Raw genomic sequence first — 22,006 nt, forward strand, 5'->3', positions numbered from 1 at the left:
AGTAGGTAGAAGTCCAGGTGGGCTTGGTTGAGTACTTTGCTTAGGGTCCAATGAGACAGAAATCGAAATAGTGACTATGCTACAGCCCCTCACATACAGTCTTTTTCCAGATTATCTAGGTTGTTAACAGAATTCAGTTTCATTTGGTTATAGGACTACACTCTGTGTTTCCTTGCTGGCTGTTGGCTAGAGACTATTTTCAGCTTTTCTAGAGGCTACCAACATTCCTTCTCAAGAGGATTCCTACATCCCCCAAACTAGCAAGACACCTGAAGTTCTTCATGTGCTTCAAATCTCTCTGAGGTCCTCTGCTGACACCAACCAGCAAAGAAGTTATCTGTTTTAAAAGACTTATATGATTCTATTAGGCCCACCTGGGTAATTATCCAATTTTAGGTCAGCACTGCCTATGGCATAACACAATTACAGGAGTAATAGCTCAACATATTCATAGGTTCTGGAGGTTAGGATAGGACATATTTGGGGGCCACCATTTTGCCTACCACTATTAAAATCAGAAATAAAAAATGAATTTAAGAAAAATGCTAGATTGGTTTTCAAAACACACTTTGTTGATTAGAATTTCACTGATGAATCAAAGTTTGCTCTTAAAACCAAAGACCTTAACTCTAAAAGGAAATCTTTAACTTTACCTCTTTGCCCTCAAAAGCTAGAAATGAAATCAAAAGGACATTTTTATTGCATGCTGTTACTATTTTCAGAATATAAACACATAGCCAAAAAGACACATCATTTAAAACTTAGTTGTGCTTTGCATTCGACCAAGTGCTTTAAGAGATTTTTCCTCTTAAATTGATAAAATACATAGTTTCTGTGTTCTGTGATAATTTATTTTAACTCCTCTGTGGGTAAGCTTTCTACATTCAATGTTTCTTCTTACGTAGGATGCATTTAAGTACAGATATTTAATTAATTAAAAATCCGGGGATTTTAAGATTTCTTGTCAATCACTGAATAACATTTACACTTGAATATATGGTTTTCTGGGCTTCTTAGCACATCAGAACTCTTGAGTCCAAAATACCAACATAGCAAGCAGTATTCACCAGATGTGGTATGACTAAGATTTTACTATTGACAGTATCCAACCAAGAAGGCAGGTATTCAGGAGACACATATCACATGAAATATCGTTAAAGGTCTATCCTGTCACTTATGTTGGCACACACTCAAAAATGTGCCCCTTAAAACTTTTGATGGAAATCTTATCCAAAAGCAAGCTAGGAAATTGGATTGTTGGAGCAATTTTAAATGTTTGGGAGAACTTGATGATTTAGCCCACACTTAAAATCTAATGTCCTACAAAAACAAATACCACCTGATCTCTCTTATATGTGGGACCTAGAACACAAAGACGATGAACAAACAATGCTAAAAACAGAAACAGACCCATAAATGCAGAGAACAGAGGAGATGGGAGGAGGGGGGTGGGAAGAATGGGTCAAGGGAAGTGGGAAATACAGGCTTCCAGTTATGGAAGGAGTAAGTCATGGGGATCAAAGGTACAGCATAGGGAATATAGTCAATGGTTCTATAATAGCATTGTATGGTGACAGTAGCTACAGTTGTGGTGTGTATAGCATGACTTAGAGTTGTCCACTCCCTATCTTGTACACCTGAAACTAATGTTACATTGGAGGTCAGTTGTACTTCAATAAAAAAATAAATAAATCTAATGTCTTAGAAGGCACCTATGAGGAATAAAGCTATGAACCTTCCTTAATGTGTCAGCTTAAAAGTATATATATATGTGTGTGTATATATATATATATATATATATATATATATATGTATATACACACACACATACATACACACACGTCTAGTTTGGATTTTGTTAATGTTTTTTTCATTTTGAGAGAGAGAGAGAGAGAGAGAGTCAGAGAATCCCAAGCAGGGCAGGGCTTGAACTCACAAAACATGAGATCATGAGAGTCTGATGCTTAATGGACTAAGCCACCTAGGCACCCCTAGTCTGGACGTTTCTAAAACCAACACAGCTCAGAGCACCTACGTGGCTCAGTCAGTTAAGTATCTGCCTTCGACTCATGTCGTGACCCCATGATTTGTGAGTTGGAGCCCTACATTGGGCTCTCTGCTGTCAGCTGGCTTTGAATCCTTTGTGCCCCAGTCTCTCTCTTCCCCCTCCCCACTCTCTCTCTCTCCAAAATAAGCTTTAAAACAAACACAGAAAGTAACCGTTTTTAAAGGCTATTTGATAGATTTACCATATTCTCTAATTGGGAAAATTTACATATTTTAGAAGGCTGTTTACCTTACTATTCGAATTGCTTTGAATTTGAGATGAATGCTAGGGGGACAGAAAAGCTAAGAGATTAAAACCCTTCTGTTTGAAAGAGACCATGTTTCCAAGTCCAAAGGGGAAAAAGAAATAGACTGTGTTTATTCAATCAACATTGTCAACCACCACACATCTACCACATCTTTGTGAAGCATATTTATATAAATTTTGAACATGTCATTAACTTTTTCCTTATGACTCTTTAAAAGTTTGCATTTTCTTTATTTTAATATTCTCCATAATGTTTTTTTCTTCTTTCTCAAGTCACAGATCTTTTACATTTTCCAGTGAGAAATCTAACACTAGGTATGACATTTTTCTTCTTTGTATGTTCTTCGTCTTGTAGATGGTTTGCAAGATACTTCACATAATCCATGCTCTTCCTCTATGGATGGTCTGAAATGTTTTACTCACTTTGCTTGCAATACTAAACTACACTTCTATTTAGTTGAATATATATAGTCTTATTGAAACAAAGGATTGGATATTTCTCTAGAAAACAAGAGATTCATGAGAAATATAAAATAGCAATGATTTACATTTGCATATAGAAAATTAGTATGTGCTTAAGTTTCAGTGGCAGACAATTCTGTCCTGTAATTCTCTGCTAACAGTATCCCAGTTTTGTTCAGATATTTAAATGGTCAACAAAGCTCTCAGGGAGGTCTAATCTTCTCACAGGTCTGGGAAATGAATTACAGTTGGTTACAAACATGATATTTCAATCTTCTGCACCAGTGATTATATTCAGAATAGGCATATGACACAGTTCTAGCTAATGATATGAGGAAGTCTGCTGAGTGCCTCTGGGAAAACTTTCCTTTCCTGAAAGACTGAAGTGTTGCAGAAGGAAGGGATTTATTCTGCCCAGCACCTTTCTGCCTGCAGGGTGTATTACTGTCTGAGGATTCGAAAGAAATTCCAATAATATAGATCTAGAGCCAAGGCAACTTTCAGCCACTGAGCCAACAGCAGCCCACTTCCAGACTTCATATATATGAAAATACTTTACAGTTCACTATGTTCGTTGCAGCCAAAAGCATTCCTGATTGAAATAGTTGTTTTTCATTTTGCTTTCATTTTTGTCCATCTTACCAGCATAATTCTGAAGGTAATGGATTTGAGCCCTGCTTTTGAGGTAGTAAGTGAAAAGTTGCTTACCAAATTAAAGAAAAGGAAAAGTACTTCTAAGTTGGAAAAAAAACTCTATAGTTTTAATTCATTACTATTTATGGATATGTTAACATATGTAAATTTGGAACTTCACTCTTCAAACCAGTATTTACAGTATAAAAACTACCAAGCACCTAATTTAGAATGCTGTAGGAGAAATATATATTTATGTTTATATATGGCCACCTAATTGAGCATTGCCTCTTTGATTTGTCAATGTTAGCTACAGTTGTCACACAATTGATTCAGCTATGTGATACTTCAAAATATCCCCGAGGTGACTATATAGAATATAGACATGTGCAGAACTAGCTATACTGTTGATCAGGTTGAACAGGCAGACTTTATTTTTTATACATAAGCAAGCATATCTTTTTAAAAAGAAATTGTGCATTATATATGTTTCTTTTTTTTTTAATTAAAAAAATGTTAACATTTATTCATTTTTGAGAGACAGAGAGACAGATTGTGATTGGGGAATGGGCAGAGAGAGAAGGAAACACAATCTGAAGCAGGCTCAAGGCTCTGTGCTGACAGCATGAACTGTGAGATCATGACCTCAGCTGAAGTTGGATTCTTAACCGACTGAGCCACCCAGATGCCCCCATATATGTTTTTCTGAGCAGAACTTCCCAGGAATGTCACAGCTAATAGATTGCAAATGTGTTGGCATATTGAGTTCTTCAGGAACCAGGGGTGGCCAGAGTCCCTCAATGAATCACTTCAACAGCAAACTCTGTCCTTTATTTACATTAGTATGCCTTATAAATAGCATCATTGTCAATGTGTGCCATGAATTCTCTCATGAAGCACAGTTGGAGGGCTATATAATTCAATATATGGGTAAGAATACATCTTCTTTAAATTAATTATGTGTGATAAGATAAGAGGATTCAACATTCTTAGGCTTTGTAGGATATTTTAGTGAATTAAAGTCATAGGTGTATTCAAAGTCGTCAAAATGGTCATAAGAACATATGCATATTGCTAAAATAATGCTTTCCAGTTTATCCACTGGGTCACTCAGATGTCTCAGTATTTACTGAGTGTTGAAATGTTTGCTAAAAAAGTGATACAAAGGAATATTTGGTATAATTACTGGGTTGAAAGATATTAAGTAACCAACAATTTAACACCTCTCCACATTTTCAAGGCAACTATGATGGCTGATAAATTTAGAACTGCTTGTTTGTTTATAAGAATTTTAAATGTTTTTAGTATCATTTTATCCATTTTCCCAACTAAAAATTATCAGCCCACCATATTAATACTGATTATTCCTTGTTTTTTCTCTTTCTTTGCCTTCAAGGTTACTTGCAGTAAAAAGCTACTTGAAATTATATATTTTTTCAGGTACTTAACTCATTTTACATTTTTTACAAGTCTGGCAATATTCAGGACTCTAAATTTATTGATTTCTGCATCCTAGAACTTTATGAAATAAGTTTTGAAAACAATAAAGTAGCCTTATATTGTTAGGATATGGGACATACACTAAGAACTGTTTGAGACTCATAAAACAAGAATACCTCACTTTCTATCAGATAGACTTTCACAGCAATTACATAAGGCAAAACATTTTTTTTTGAAAAAAGGTATTTCTGTTTGCATGGTATTCAAATGATAGCAGTGGACAGTTATAATTGCCCAAAGGGAGTGGATCTCAATTTTGAAGGTAATTGCACATCTTAACAAATATTAGGCATTATACTTTCCAGGATTACATTTCATTGACAGGGAGATTTTGGAGGAGAGAAGAGTTGGTAGGCTATATTAGTTTTCTGTGGCTTCTGTAACAAATTACCACAGACTTGGTGATTTAAAACAGCAGGAATTTATTTTATTTTACTTCTGGAGTCAGAAGTCTGAAATCAGTATCACTGAACTGAAATCACGGTTCACATTATCTGTAGAGGCTCTAGGGGAAAATCACATCCTTGCTTCTTTCAGATTCTGGTAGCTGCTAAGATTCCTTGGCTTGTGGACACATCACAACAATCTTCAAGCCCGGCACCTTCAAATCTTACTATGTTCTATTCACATTGTTTATTTATTTGTGTGTGTATAAAATATTCATCTGCCTCCAATAAGGATATATGTGATTACATTGGTCCCACCTAGATAATCCAAGATTATCCAAGATAATCCCCTTTAAAAAATTTTTAATTTAATAACATCTGCAAAACTTTTTCCTTCCTTCCTGTTTTCCTTCCTTCCTTCCTTCCTTCCTTCCTTCCTTCCTTCCTTCCTCCCTCTCTCCCTCCCTCCCTCCCTCCTTTCCTCCCTTCCTTCTTCCCTCCCTTCCTTCCTCCCTTCCTTCTTGGATATATAAAGTGATATTAATGGGTGCCAGAGATTGGGATGTTAATAACTTTGCGAGGTCAGTTTCTCCGTCTACCATCGTATGTGTGGGGAGCAGGGGAACAGCAAAGTAATGAAATAAAGACAATATTACATATATGATCTAAAGTTTTCAAATTCACATGATACTAGTTTTTTTTAAATGCATTATAATACCATCTTGACTTGATCTTCAAATACCAGAACACCACAACTAGAGGCAATTTCATTTACTTTAAGCATTATTGGGCTATTCAAGAAACTTCAACACAGGGCAAAACACTCTTATTAGAGTTCTTTATGATTTCTAAAACCAATGAGGTTGACTTTTAAATTATTTGACTTTTAAATTATTTTCTGACTAGAAAAATACTGACTTTGATGTCACTTTTAAGCACAAGTAGTGATGATTCCGTGACAGTAAAACAGAAGTTGCCTTTTTAATAGCTTGAGGAAAGAGTTTTTTTCTCATCATTATTACTTTATAATCTATGCATTACACATCAACATCTTCAAACCCAAAATATAAACAAATATCATCAAATAAAATCATTATTTGATTCTTAAACTGTACAAATTTCAGATTGTAAAACTATAGATTGGGATTTTTAAAGTTATATTAGCCTTGCAAATCTCTTATTTGCATACATCAATTAGAGTGTTCCTATATAGCTTGATTGATTTTTATTCAGGATCAAAAGGCCTTTTATAGGAATTCTCCTAGTTTCATGGCTGCATATATCTGTATGAAATATTTTCAATGAGTTAAAATTCATCACATATAGATGTCTTTGTGCTAAGTGAGTATTACTGTTTTTTTCAATCAAAGGAATTATTTTCTACTTTTTGCTTCAAGAAGAATAGAATACCTTTGGGGATACTGCTTTTATTTGGAGGTGCATAAAATTTAATAGCCATGTTTATATGTTCATTAAAATAATGGCCATTGGATGTTCTAACATTTATAGTCTGTCTTAGAAATAGTCTGTGTAACCGAAATATTTTCAGGTATGATTTAATATGTTAAACTAAACTAAATATTTTAAGGAAATGGTGCCAAATTTATAGGAACCGATCAAAATAGAATAAGAGAAGAACAAAAATGTTAATACAGAATTAGTTAAATCATAGTTTATCATTGAATTGACATCTATGTTGTGGAATATTCAAGGTGACTTTTTAATTAAGTAGAAAAAATGAGGTAACAATATAAAGCAAGATCCCTATTTAATTTAAACACATTTGATACCAGTGATTATATCTAAGTATGGTATTTTCCAAATTTATCTTTTCTGTTCACAGTATTAAATATTTTTTACAATAAGAAATTTCTGTAATTGGAAGGAAAGCATAGTAAATCTTATTTTAGAATGAACTAAAAATCTTTAAAATATCTAAGTAAATACAAAATCACATGGAAGTTTAATCATATGATACTAACATTGGTAAAAAGTGAGAAGGTGGAAATCTGCCTTCCTCTATGATCAGTAGCATGATGTATGATTAGAGTTGGATTTCTATCCAGTTCTGGCTAATTAACTGATCAGAGCCTTCATTTCCTGGTCAAACTAGAAATCGTAATAACAGTGTATTTTTATGTAGGTATTTCTCTTAAGGGACAAGTTTTTATAGCATAGCAGAGATATAACAGGATTTTTTAATTAGAAGACAGAATTTAAATCATAAAGCAGCCCATCCCTGGTCATAAAATGATCGAGAATTAGGAAATAAGCTCCTTTCTGTGAGCCACTTTTGCTTTTTTTTATCATAACAATGAACGAGGAATTGATGAGTATACCTAAGCAGATTAAATGATACCTGTGTTGAAGATGATAAAATTAAGCTAAAACGTAATTAACTTTGAACAAAAAATGAATATGGTCTAATCATGTTGACAAAGGATATTTGTTTTATGATTATACATTTATATTTATTAAAACATCTGGTTGTTAATAATTCTAAACCCTTGCTTAAAGGAGTTGTTTTTAAGATATGATCTACTATATAATGCTTCTTAGGAATACTTCTAACACAGTTTATCAGCATGGATTACATTATTCCTTTCATATTAGCAGCATCATATCAGTAATGTTGGTGAACTGATAGGAGTTTTGCTTCCTACTGAAAGTAATCATTCCTGAAAACATTCCTATAGATCACATCAATTGCATATCAGTGATAAATAAAAATCATTTTAGAGGATCGACTTAGTTATATCCTTGTAACGTTTCTCTGCAGCATCTATTATAGTCCCTTGCATCCAGCTGGTGCTTAATAAATGTGAACTGATACACTGACTCAACTCCTTTTCTAATTAAGCACTTAGGGCATCATGTGCCCACTGATTGAATTGCACTACTGTCTTTCTTCATCTTCTAATCATTAAGGTAATATTACTGAATAATGGTTTTCTAAATTGTAATTTTTAAGAGAAAGTCACTAATACAATTTAGTCCATTTATATATGTTTGCACATACATTCTTTCTTTCTCTCCCTCCCTCCCTCTCCTCTCTATATGTACACACCATACCAGCTATATCTGTGGTATACACAAAAGAGTCTCTGCTCTCATGGAGTTCACAATCCATCTGTAACCTAAATATATTGAAAGAAGAGAGGAAGGGAGGGGAAAGAAACAATGAAATAGTTTGCAGGAAAGATGCTCTTCAAGGGTCCAAGCAAAATTATTTTCATATATAAAATTTTCAAAAGTGTAAATTATGGTGAAACATAATTAGAAATCTATTATAATGTATTACATAATTAGAATGTAGTTATTACTCAATGTTTTGCCCAGTAACATTTTGCATGAAAAATCGTCTAGTATCAAAAAGATGCCTAAACAAACACAAAAATATTTCCTTTGAAAAATTGCAATATTCTTTACTAATATAATATTCCAATATGTTTTACTCTGTCTAGACATACAAGAAAAAAAAATTAGAAAGCCAGATAAATCACAAATTTAAATCTCCATTTCAAGGAATGCTTCCTTCTGAACGTTAATGGGCACCTCTTTTTTTCCTGAGATTGATTTTAGAATCATTGTGAATTAGTGAGAAAGATAAGAAAACCTTTTGTCTTAAATAATTGCCTCCTTTTCCCAGAATTTTTGTGGAAGAAATTATTTTGCAAATACAATGCCATAAAGATTCCAGTTTTCCTCAAAATAATTTATCTATGAAAAAGTTGTATCTGTGTATGTGTGTACATGGAAACGTGAAAAACTAATGCTAAAATCCATATGCTTTGTGTATGTAAAATATACTTTGTAATTCAAACAAAATGCAGACTTTAATTTAGAAAGCTTCAATGCAAGAGATAGAGGTAGAAAAGCACTGTCAGTGTCATTAGGTGTGACTCATTATTTTCCAATAAAATGTTTATGAGCCTTTTAGTCTGAAGCTCTACCTTCCTAATTATTATGTAACCATGGCATGTAATAGCACCGTGTCTGTGCATCTGGCCAGTATTTTGGCCTGTCATGATTGACAGCCTTAACTAATTTTTATCTTACACAGCTAATGTGATTTCATCATTAGAGTCACAAATACAACAGGGAAACCATGATGATTCAATTACTTTTCAGCTGATGATTTTTACCATTTAGCTGGAGATTCAAGTTAAATCAGCCTCTCAAATGGTCCACTTAGTGCTACAGAAATCAGCCCTTAAAGAATGATTTTCATCATACAAAGGAATTTTTCTATTACCACAGATATCTCAGAGTTGTTCCTTTTTTTTTTTTTTACCTGAAACATAAAATACCAGATTTTTTTTTCACAAGAAAAGATGAGGCTAAAGAAAAATTAGTTTTATAGCAGAAAACTACAAGGAAGGTGACATCTGGCAAGTGTGATACTTTGTTATCCTGTTAGGTTATCTCTCCTAGGCAGGATATTATTTTCAATTATATTTAAACTGAGCAATGGTCAATTATATCACATCAACTGTAGCTGTAGCAACTAGGAAAAAGTACAGATATTCATACTTTTAAATAATTATGACGAGTAATTTTAAGAACAGTGTGAAAAATAGGGTTTAATTGATAAGAGTCATTCATAGGCCAAATTACAAGGGGATGCAAAATCTACATTTAAGAAATAAGACAAAATTCAATTGGAGAAGCTTTGATTTAGGCAAACGCCAGCTACTAAAATGAGAAAAGCAAGTATAGAAAATAAGTAAAAAGAGGAGAATGAAGAAAAGGGGGTAGAAGTTAAATGAGAGAAAGTTAATGAACAAAGTTAAATGTGATAAAGCCTTGCCTTTGGAATAATACAGGAATTACTCCCTATAGCGTAGTGTGAGTTTCTATATTTATTAAAGGGGCTGCACCACTAAAGGTGATAATTGTCTTCTGTAAATCTTTAATGATGTAGAGTCCACTGTGAGACTAACTGGTTTGTAATAAAGTATATGAGAAATGAAAATGATACCAGTAAGTGCAAAGGTATGGAAAAGAGTATTTGTGAGGTTCCATCTAGACATATCCTTCTAAATTATTCTGATTGAAAAGTTATTACTAACAAATACTATAAAAACAGCTCATAAACAAGATATAGAATGCTTTATAATTATGTAGGGTGCTAAGTCATAAATAATAAATTATAGTTTTAGTGAAATTAAATGGAGAAAGGTTTGTTTCATAAAGTGCCATTGATATATCGATATTAGCATTATTGTATCAAAAAAGAACATTCTAGAAAAGAATATTCAAAGAAAACAGGTTCTAGACTGCAAGTTCAATCAGATAGAAGGATGTTTTACATTAATGAGGAAAGTATATTTTTAATATCCTAAGGAGATTTAAAAAATTGAGGATTTCTGCTCTATTATGTAAAGAAGTGGTTGGGAAGTCTGGGTAACTCAGTCAGTTAAGTATCCAACTCTTCATTTAGGATCTGGTCATGCTCTGATGGTTCATGAGATTGAGCTCTGCATCAGGCTCTGTGCTGACATCGTGGAACATGCTTGGGATTCTCTCTCCCACTCTCTGCCTCTCTCCAGCATGCCTGCTCTCTCTCTCTTTCTCTAAATAAATAAAAATAAATAATAAATAATAAATAAATAAATAAAACTAATATAAAAATAAGTAAAAATAAATACAACTAATATAAAAATACATTAAAAAGAAGTAGCAATATAATAATGAAATTGCAACATGTAGCAAGAACTCAAGTACTGCCTATTTTCAAACACCCTGTCATTCCATCTTTATATAAACCATGTGTGTTTGCTACTAATACTCAGGCTATTTTACATTTGAGTAATCTAAAGTATAGTGAGACCATAAGACTTGAAAATAGCCACAGGGGTCCCAAGTGACAGAGCTTGACTTTGGTTCCCAAGTTCTTAACCTCTCTGTGCTCTTCATTTGCTTGTGACCCATTGTCTTAACTATCCTTCATAAAATTATTAATTTTGGTGACTAAAACATGAAATTTCAGCTTGATTTTTTAAACCAAGCTTAGGTAAGGTAAGTAAGTATAAATGATGCCTAAATTAATCTGGATGAAAAATCCAAATTCTTATTATATATTCAAAATATAATATTGAAGTAGTGACTATGACATGTATACCTCATGGATGTGCATAACATTTACAGTATTTAAAGACCTTACAATATAATTTCAATTGGAAGCCTACAGAATTGACATTATTTAATGCCCCATCAGAATGTATGCCTACCAATGACAGTTTTTCAGAAATATTTAGTATATGTAATACAGTATGTTTCATAAATTCTTACCAAATATTTCACTTATTCTGCTACTTTGGCTTTTAGAAAATAGTGCTTATTTAGCTTCCCATTCTAAATAAGGTGGGGGAAGTGTATCGGCATGAACAAAGGAGGATAAAACACTTTAATCAGTCATTCTTTTATTCTTTTTATAGTTACTTAAATCAAGTCACTGGAAACTATAGACACTTTTAATTTTTCTTCCTACCTTGTTACCTTAAAAGTATGACCCAACACTTGATTGTATATCTAAAACTTAGATCCAAATCAAATAAATCTAGGTTTGTAGTTTTTATTTTTAATTGTGAGATGAATTTACCCTTTGCAATGCTGAAAACTCAGATATTAATTAGATCTTTGTTTTAGAATTAACATTTCTTGCCACAGCCTGTTTAGCTTTCCAACCCTACTTCTAGTCCCCAGCCCTCACCTCATACAGACTCTTAAACTGCTTCTTTTGTCTTGAACCATTTAGTTGACTGCTCATACTTTATTCTCACTGAACAATATACATAGTTAGCAGTTAGGTAAATCCATCACTGGGAAAACATCTGAGTCACTATTTATTATTACATAAACTCACCATGCAGGGTTCTTATTCCTCACACTACATATATGATCATAGTATTCTCATAAAAATCAGGTCTGGGAGGGGAGAATGGTTTCTCCATCTGAAACCAGTAAAATTTTCTCATTCTTCCATTGATTTGCAAAATACTTTCTGAATACCTATTTTGTGCAAAGTACAAAGTTAACAACTTAGGGGTATAAACATACATTTCAAAAAAACCCCTTTCTCAAGGAGCTTATTGGGCATTGCAGGAAAATATACACATAATTAGAAGACATTCAGAATGAAATTAAGACATGCAAGATCCCATTGGAGCACTAAGCAAGAGCAAGTCAATTCTGATTGGTTATCACTCAGGAAGTGATATTTAAATTGTCCTTTGGTGAAAAACAAAGTAGTGATAGGTGGTAAAAAGAATACCTAGGAATGAGAAAAATTATTAAAGGGTAGGTGGATAATACACAAAATGGCACAGAAGTGAAAAAATAACTTTCTGTGTATATTGAACAGCAAGTAATCTCATGTGTCTGTAATCCATAACGACTTAAGCGATGAACCGAGACATGTGTCTCAAAAAATAAAATGGTACAAAATCATAGAGGTTCTTGAACTGTGAAATAAAAATTTTGGAATGCACCATTTAAAGAATGGGGGCCATTTGTATTTATTTAGTAGAGAAATGGCATGATACCCTCTTCTCTTATTCTGTATAGTTCACACCTGTTGTTTTCTTTGTTTATAGCACTTTTCTTCAGAGCACTTATAACCTCCATACTTTTATTTGGCAAAGTCCACAAATTAGCTTGTTTCACCCCTTCTGTTAAGCTTTGTGAAACTACTTTTCTTGGGATACTTTACATACTTCCCCCATTTTCCTTCCTTGTGCTCAAACTATACATCTTTTTATGATCCTTATAATTATCTCTTTTCTTCTCTTTCTCCATCACGTGACTTGAATTCAGGGAGAATTTATCATTGGTCTTTGTATCCTCAGTGCCCTTTTAGCATGTTGCCCTCTAGGTGGTTAATACATTTCAGTTGAATGAATGCTCAAAAATATATCTTGGTAAGAAAAAATTGACATCAGTGGGGAAAGCACACTGAATAGCCAACAGAGTAAAATAAGAGATAATAACTCAATGGTCACTGTATTGGGAGATTATAAGAAAATAAAAGAAGAAAGTGAAGAGAGAAAGGAAAGGAGGAAACAAACAAACAAAAAATACAGCTGTTTAGATGGGACAGAGGCATGGGACTGAGTTGAAAATGACACCAAATAACTTGGAGAAAGCTTGTACATTATCATGCATGGGGTTGATTTTGCTAAAGGAAGATAGGAATTTCTTTTTTTTTTAATTTAAGTTTATTTATTTATTTTGAGAGAGAGAGAGAGAGCACAAGCAGGAGAGGGGCAGAGAGAAAGAGAGAGAATCTCAAGCAGGCTCCACACTGTCAGTGCAGAACCCGATGTGGGGCTTGAACCCATGAACAGCGAGATCATGACCTGAGCCAAACCAAGAGTCAGAGGCTTAACCAACTGGGCCACCCAGGAGCTTCTTTTTGATGGTTTTTATTTGATATATCTATTGGAGCATCCAGTGTTTTTTTTTTTTTTGGGGGGGGTGTCTGGAAAACATAATAATCCCACCTCAAAACATAAATATGGACTACTCTATATTTTGTGTAAAAGCCTAAAAGTTATCCCTAAACAAGTTTGGGCTACTATGAGGCCATAACAGTGAGAAAAAAAGCAAAAATCAACAGAGAGATAAATGTACATCTCATCCTGTTCCTTAGAAGCAATATCTAACATTTTCCCCTAATCTTAAGATTTGGGTGTTCAAAAGTTTAAGTTCTATTTGAATCTTACTCAACTGATTCAAAATTAATTATATGTTATTTCTCTCTTGCTTTTCTGCAGTATGCTGTCTGGCTAGTCCTCTGGGTTACCTGGAATGTGTTTGTTATCTGCTTCTATTTGGAGGCTGGGGACCTCTCAAAGGTAATTTGCCATCTGATTTGCCTGAGTCATCAGTAGTGTGTTAACAAGCCTCTTCCTAAGTAAGTCAGAGTCTCCCCCTGCTCTTGTTGCTTAGATGCACCTCGAATGAAGGTAAATTGAAAGATGTCCTCATCTATATCTCTGCTTTTCTACCATGAAAGATATGTTTCAGCTTGTCACAAAGTGTGCTTTTATTATTTTAAGCAAAACCAGTGTGAAATAATGATTATTACAGTGGCCATACTGTGTCTTTTAAAACATTGACTTAGGAGAAATTTCTGAAGCAGAATAGGAATTTTTTCAGAGATAAAATCCTAAAAATTTTTGGAATCACCTCATTGCTTATTACTTTGCTAAAAGTTTTCTTGCTTGGACCCAAATAGCAATGCAATAATTCAAATAATTAATGGATTAATGGACAATAGTTTAATAAAATTGTTACCGGAGAGATTTAATAAATTATATAAATGAATAAAATGTTCCAAAATAATATAGGAGAGCCTTAAAATATTTGCTTTTCCACTTAGGTTTTTTTTTTTTTTATGCTGTCCTCATGTGAGTGTGTTTATGTTTGCTTGTATATGCGAATTACCATATTTCTAACATGAATGCTTTTACTATTGAAATACTGTAGTTTTTAGATCTCTAAAACCAGCATCTTTCTTCTATTGGAATGCAATTACTAGCAAATAAGCAAAATGAGATGATTCATTCAAAGTCATAGTAAATTCATTCAAGTAGTAGTAAATCTTGCGTAGACACTTGACAGAGTTGCAAACTTGTCCTTCTTCATATTAACTTTTAAAGACAGACTGTTCTATAGCCTTTCCTTATTAGAGCATAAAAACCCTGAAAAGATGTTGACATTTTTAAAACCCAGAGATGATGACCTGCTTTAAAAGGTTAAAGAGCTAAAAAGTGGCCAGGAAACACCCTTGCGGGGCTTTTATATCTCGGAGGGTAGGGGATGGGGATAGTGATAGTACACATTTCTAATCTAGCTTACAGAAACTTCACAAAGCACTCTAGCATTTTCAAGGATGTTTGTTATTTCCCTGTGATATGGCTTTATATCAAGTATAAATAATCTTGCTTATTTTGTTGAATGGCAAATGATGAAGGATAAAATAAGAGGGTGACATTATGGCATGAGATAGAACCAAGTCTTCTGGAACCTGTGGTTTTATGATCAGATTTTGGACAAGTCGTCACTGAGGTCTGCGAAATCTGCACTGGTAGATGGCATTTCTGTGACTCTTGCCAGGCATTGTCCTCCATACTCTTGGCAGCAGCTGGTCCTTTCCAGAAATCTGCTATGACCAATGAAAAGAAATTGTTCAGGTGACTGTAGGAAGGACACAGACAAGATAGCTGCTTAAAACTCACATTTCCTCTGTACCAGAGAACCATACCTGCTTCCTAAGACCTGAATCACTTACCCAATTTATATATCCCCACTGCTGTATAATGCACTTTGTTCAAAGAAATTCCATACTAGAATGACTTCTCAATAATAATTTTAATTTTGAATAATCACCCTAAAAATAAACTGGTAGGCAGGTATTTAGGGATATTAGCTGAGTAAAATGATCTGGCAGATCAGAGTTTACATATATATATTTGAGCCAAGCTGGCTGTACAAATGTTCTGTAATTTTGCTCACTGGTCCACATGGTAACTGCAGGCACAGAATAAAGCTTGTGATCTCCTGACCTTGGACATGGGCATTGAAACCACAGCAAGGGCACATCCTAAAACATTGCAACTTGAGACTAAGAATTCTTCTAATGCATATGGGCAGGTAGTGTCTATCCTTTGGAAATGAAGTAGTTAATATTTCCTTTTCTTTCCATCTTATAAACCAAGGCAAGACTCTGCAGAGCCCATGAAAATTTAATAATTTCCTTTTAACAAATAATCTAAAGGAAAACCATAAAGGAAAGAGTTATATAGTTATCTGTACCAGATTTTTCCCTCCCTTTCCCACTCAAAGGATTTGAGAAAGGTGTGTTTATACCATTTAATTCTTTAGCTTCTGCAACTGCCTCACATTCTTCAAGTAATACAGTGCCAGAATGAAGCAATGTGATTGAAAAATGTACAGATATATGAAAACTCAAAAATGGGACTCCTGAAACTGTTGATAATACTTAGATTACAAAATATAAACTGTTTTTTCCTAACTCTACCAAAAATATAAAAATAAAAATAGTTTGGCCATATGAGTGGGCCAGTTTGTTTGAGGCTGAGGGAGAAATATGGGAAATGGAATCAGGGAGAAAATTCTGTAGCCTTTTTATATGTGAAAGAAGTGTATTAATTTCCATAAAACATTTTGTAAATAGATGACATCTTCAGAACAAATATTGGCAAGAAGTGATAAAAAAGTGGTAAAATATTAAGGCAACTTTAATTACTTGTTAGAGTTTAGAATTTTGTGTTGTCATTTCCCACAGTGTCTTTTCTGCTAAACTACATGTACTTTATAAGCAATACAGAGATTAGAGTCATTAACCAACCCAGTGTTTACACTAAGCAAGAAATGGCTTATTTGCAATAATATGATACACAGAACTGACCTGTTTGATCTTCAGTTTTCTCTAGTACCTATAGTTGCATAGGTAAAATATTTTGTTTATCAAAAATTCTGTGTAGGGGCACCTGGGTGGCTCAGTCAGTTAAGCGTCCAACTTCGGCACAGGTCATGATCTCACAGTTCTTGAGTTTGAGCCCCGAGTCAGGCTCTGTGCTGACATCTCAGAGCCTGGAGCCTGCTTCAGATTCTGTGTCTCCCTCTCTCTCTGTTCCTCCCTCACTCATGCGCTGTCTTTCTCTGTCTCTCAAAAATAAATATTAAAAAAATTCTGTGTAAACCCAACATTATTATTAATCTATCAATTAATATATTTAATTACTATTATGAGACTTAGAGAAAATAAAACTGATCAAGCAGAGAAACTGCTTTTTAAAAATTTTATCTGTGCAATTAACAAAATAATGGGAATTAATGTAAAATAGTACATGACATAACACCAAATAAGCATGTATATTGCATAATAATTATTTCCATGTTATTTACATTAATGATTTAGACACTAGTGTTAAAACTAAATAGCCTAATGCAACCTACATTGTGGTACTTCCTGGGTTGATATTTTAATAGATGTTTTGTTAAAACACATAGATGACATTATGAAATAAGTTTTAAATAGTAATACATAGGGAAAATAGATAGTGGTCTTCTGGTTATCTGTAAAAATCTGTGTTTTGGTTTTTTTTTGGATGTGATACAATTATAAATTATTTCTGAGGCTGAAATTACGTTCTAACATTTTTGTTTCTATGACTATTGAGCTCTTAGTTTCTACTTTTTATAATTTATGGGGCAATATTGGGGAATGATACACCTGTCTTTAGAAGTAAATTTACAGGGGCACCTGGGTGGCTCAGTCAGTTTGGTGTCCGACTTCAGCTCAGGTCATGATCTCACAGTCTGTGAGTTTGAGCCCCGCATTGGGGTCTGTGCTCACAGATCAGAGCCTGGAGCCTGCTTCAGATTCTGTGTCTCCCTCTCTCTCTGCCCCTCCCCTGCTCATGCTCTGTCTCTCTCGGTCTCAAAAATAAATAAAAACATTAAAAAATTAAAAAAAAAGAAAGAAATTTACAGAGCATAAAGGAATAAGTTTATTTTACTTAACACAACCCAACTTGTTTGTGTTTTATCCTTTGAGAATCAGGATGCAGGTACATATCTCTCAGGCTTCATTATATTATCAGAAACTTACCTAGTTAAACATAGCCTAAAGCAATTAATTATGCCTAATGATACATCTGTTTCAGAATGAACACGTTAGTAACTTCTAGAAAGGTGTCATATTTTAATAATTTTGATAGTTGCTTCTGAGATCTACATATAAATTTTCATTTTAATAATTTGATATATTAAAAAGCCATGTAAGCATATGGACTATTTAAGCTTTGGAGAATAGAATTGCACTCTTGCAAATATAAGAGACAAGGAGAAGATAAACTGTCACACACTGTAGGCAATAGGAAGCAAATCCTTAAAACCAGATGTAAGTATTGTGTGGAAAAAATGCAGTATTGTAACAATCCCACTTTTATTTCTTCTGTAAAAAATGTATTCATTTAAAGAGGTCTCTGATATTTGGATATTTTCTGCTCAATGAAATCAGTGCTTACATCAAAATTTGCTTTTACAATTTTGTACAGAAAAATATGGTATGGAAAGGAACCTGCTATAATCATTTTTAATTTAATTAGTTCAACTTATTAGTTCAATCTGTTAATTTATTCAAGACTAAATTTAACAAATATAAGGAGGAAAACTGAATCATTATTTTTTTTATTTTTACTTTTCTTACTGTAAAATGTATATAGTCTAAGAAAACTTCAATTAACTATTTCTAAACTAATTAGAAAAATGTTTACTTCCCAACCATCCAAGTAGATTTTGCTTTAGGATGTAGAATAAAATGTCCTACATGTTATTGAGAATTGAATATAATGTAATTTTGCCCGTCAAATAGAAATAAACCAACCTATTGTAATTTGGTAAGTCACTGCCTCTCTTCTCTTGTTTTTCCTTAATAGTGTATTGAATTAAGCTGCTTATTTTCTTACTTCTTCAGTTCTCTTTGCTTACTTTTCCACTTATTTTTAATACCCCTAAAGTGAGGAGTAAGGTCCTTGAAACTTTTTACTTCTCTGTCTACCTTCTTTCACTTGAAAATGCCATCCACTGTTATAATTTAAATTATCATGTTTACACATATATCTACCAGATTTATATCTTCAATCTTGACTTTGTTGCTAAGTTAAAGTACCACATCTCCAACTTCCTGTTGGTATCATGTCAATTTCATTGTCATCTTAAATTTAACATGTCCAAGAGTATTTTTCATTATCCCCGAAGAATCCAACTTTCTTAATTCACATCTTACTCAGAGAAGAAAATAAATGGCAAATTCTACTTTGAAAAATGTATAAAACAGAAAAAAAATATTTTGGCAGAGGGGGTCGACAGAAATATTTATACATTGACTATGAGATGAAGCAAGAAATAGACTTTTAAAAAAAAGTATAGTGTTTGTGTGTGTATATTGTAACCGTCAGTCACCAATAAGTCATAAACAGTAAAAATCTTAAGTGATGATACTCTGGAAAGGTAAGAACCCCCAGAGATGAGCTGACATTTTAAAAATGCTGTGTGTTGGGGACATTTGCTGATTCTGATTAGGTAAGGAGGCTAAGAATCCAGGCTTGGAACCCATGGTTAATTATTTCTGGGATATGTAATATCAGCATGGCTTTCAGGGAAAGGGCCTTGAGCATGTGGACAGTTTGTTGTTGTTGTTGTTGTTATTGTTGTTAGGAAATCAGTGAATTCTATAAGACTACAAATATAAATAGAAAAACTAAAAAAGCAGAGTAAGAAAAAATTGGCAGTCTTACAAAACGGAGATGGAAGATAGGAGAAAGGCTCTATTGAATACCCTAGACTTAGAGCTGAGAAATCTAAAGTGAACCAGGGGCAAAGGAGATGTACAACATACTTTACCAGGGCTAAAATCCAGGCTCAACACAGAACAGCCCTTGATTAAAATAAAATAAGCTGATCAGCCATTGCTTCATCTGTCTCATTGAGGAGAAAGGGAAACACCTCAAGAGAAAGATAACATTATCTTAATCTTTACAATTTTTTTTTTTTTTGGTACATGATATCAGGCAATTAAAAATTCCTATGCAGGGGCGCCTGGGTGGCTCAGTCGGTTAAGCGTCCGACTTCGGCTCAGGTCATGATCTCACAGTTCGTGAGTTCGAGCCCCACATAGGGCTCTGTGCTGACAACTCAGAGCCTGGAGCCTGCTTCACATTCTGTGTCTCGCTCTCTCTCTGCCCCTTCCCTGCTCATGCTGTGTCTCTCTCTGTCTCAAAAATAAATAAACATTAAAAAAAATTAAAAAAAAATTCCTATGCATGCTAAAAGAGAAAACCTCATTAATCAGGATGAAGAAAAAAACAGACACAATTGAGACAGACCAACAGGTGATGCAAATACTTCAATTACCTGATAAGGACTTAACAGAACCAATATGTTAAGGAAACTAATGGTCAAAAGTGGAGATAAACTATTTAAAGAGGAGGAATTTACCCTCAAAGAGCCTGGATCTATATAAAGAATCAAGTGGGAATTCCAGGACTGAAAATATAATATTTAAAAGCAAGAATTCATTAGGTGTATTTGTTAGTAGATTTGAAAGATTAGACAACAAGATTGGTAAACTGGAGGATAGGTTAATAGTAAATATCTGAACCAAAGCACTGAAGTTAATATAACACAAAAAGAAAAGGATGTCAGAATAATATAGGGCTGTGCTACAGGCTCAGTATACAAATGTTGAATTTCCAGAATAAGAAAAGAGATATAGTTGGACAGTAGCGATATTTGAAGGGACAATGACAGAGAATTTTCCAAAAGTGATTAAATACATGAACCCACAGATTCAAGAGATTTTCAGATCTCAAGTGGAATAAATATCAAGAAAACCACATTCAGGTATAGCCTAGTAACTCCGTTGAAAATCAAAATCAAAGAGAAAATCTTAAAAGCCATCAAAGATGAAAGAGCCATTGCCTTTAAGGAAACAACAAAATAACTGATAATCAAACTTTCAGCAGAAACAATGACTCCAGAAGGCAATTGAATGTCACCTCTATAGTACTTTAGGGAGTGCCTGGGTGAATCAGTTGGTTAAGTGCCCAGTTTGGCTCAGGTCATGATCTCAAGGTTCCTGGGTTCGAGCTGTCTGTCAGGCTCTCTGCTGTCAATGCAGAGCCTGCTTCAGATCCTGTGTCTCCCTCACTCTACTCCTACAACAGTCTCTGTCTCTCAGAAAGAAATCTTTTTTTTTTTTTTACATAAAGTACTTTAAAAGTGGAAATCTCGGGGCGCTAGGGTGTCTTAGTTGGTTAAGCGCCCGACTTCGGCTCAGGTCATGATCTCCTGGTTTGTGAGTTTGAGCCCCACATCGGGCTCTGTGCTGACAGCTCAGACCCTGGAACCTGCTTCAGATTCTGTGCCCCTACCCCCCACCCCCGTGCTCTGTCTCTCTCTCTCTCTCTCAAAAAATAAATAAACATTAAAAAAATTTTTAAAGTAGGAATCTAGAATTTCATACCCTGCAACAATATTTTTCAGCAATAAAGGTAAAAGAAAAGTATTTTCAGCTAGGAGGAGCTAAGGTAATTCATTACCAGCAAACATGCACTAAAAGAAATAGTAGGTGTACACTTATGATGAGTACTAATATGTGTTATGTTAACTAAGTGTAATTTAAATAAAAACTTAAAAAAAAAACTAAAAAGAAATACTAAAGGACGTTCTTCAAGTAGAAAAAGGAAAGAAAGTACCCAGAAAGAAAAATGGAATTTCAGGAAAGAAAGTTAATAGAAAGGATAAATACATGAGTTAAAAACAATGCAAAATCATAATAAGAAAGTCTTTTGGAATTTAAATGTCTATAGAACTAAAATGCATACACAATTGTTGTAGAGTCCCTCCCTAAGGAATATGGTGGAGGCCTTCTCAGAACAAAGGGAGGCAATGTGCAATGTGGCCCAATCAACTCCTATACACATATGCATAGCTTTGACATGAATTTGTAACTTGGACTGTGTCCAATCAGACTATATGTGTCACCATATATGGGAGATAAAGAAGTAGAAATTGCATAGAAAGCTATACCCTGCTGTGCTCGGGACTCAGCCTATTTGGGTCTTAGCTCTCCGAGCCTATGCCGGCACAAATAGTTGCTTCCTAGACAAAAAAG

At 33.9% G+C, this 22,006-nt stretch overlaps 1 protein-coding gene across 3 annotated transcripts in view; it reads left to right on the forward strand.

The window, feature by feature from the left end:
• The window catches only part of NKAIN2 (sodium/potassium transporting ATPase interacting 2), a 986,091-nt gene that overhangs the window by 515,793 nt on the left and 448,292 nt on the right, over positions 1-22,006 (forward strand). For all 3 annotated transcript variants that reach the window (XM_042987110.1, XM_007078666.3, XM_042987109.1), the window contains one exon: positions 14,073-14,153. In XM_042987110.1, coding sequence (XP_042843044.1) covers positions 14,073-14,153 — 81 coding nt within the window. The remainder of the gene's footprint in view (positions 1-14,072; positions 14,154-22,006) is intronic.

Source organism: Panthera tigris, chromosome B2 (genome assembly GCF_018350195.1).
Source record: "Panthera tigris isolate Pti1 chromosome B2, P.tigris_Pti1_mat1.1, whole genome shotgun sequence".
Lineage (NCBI taxonomy): Eukaryota > Metazoa > Chordata > Mammalia > Carnivora > Felidae > Panthera > Panthera tigris.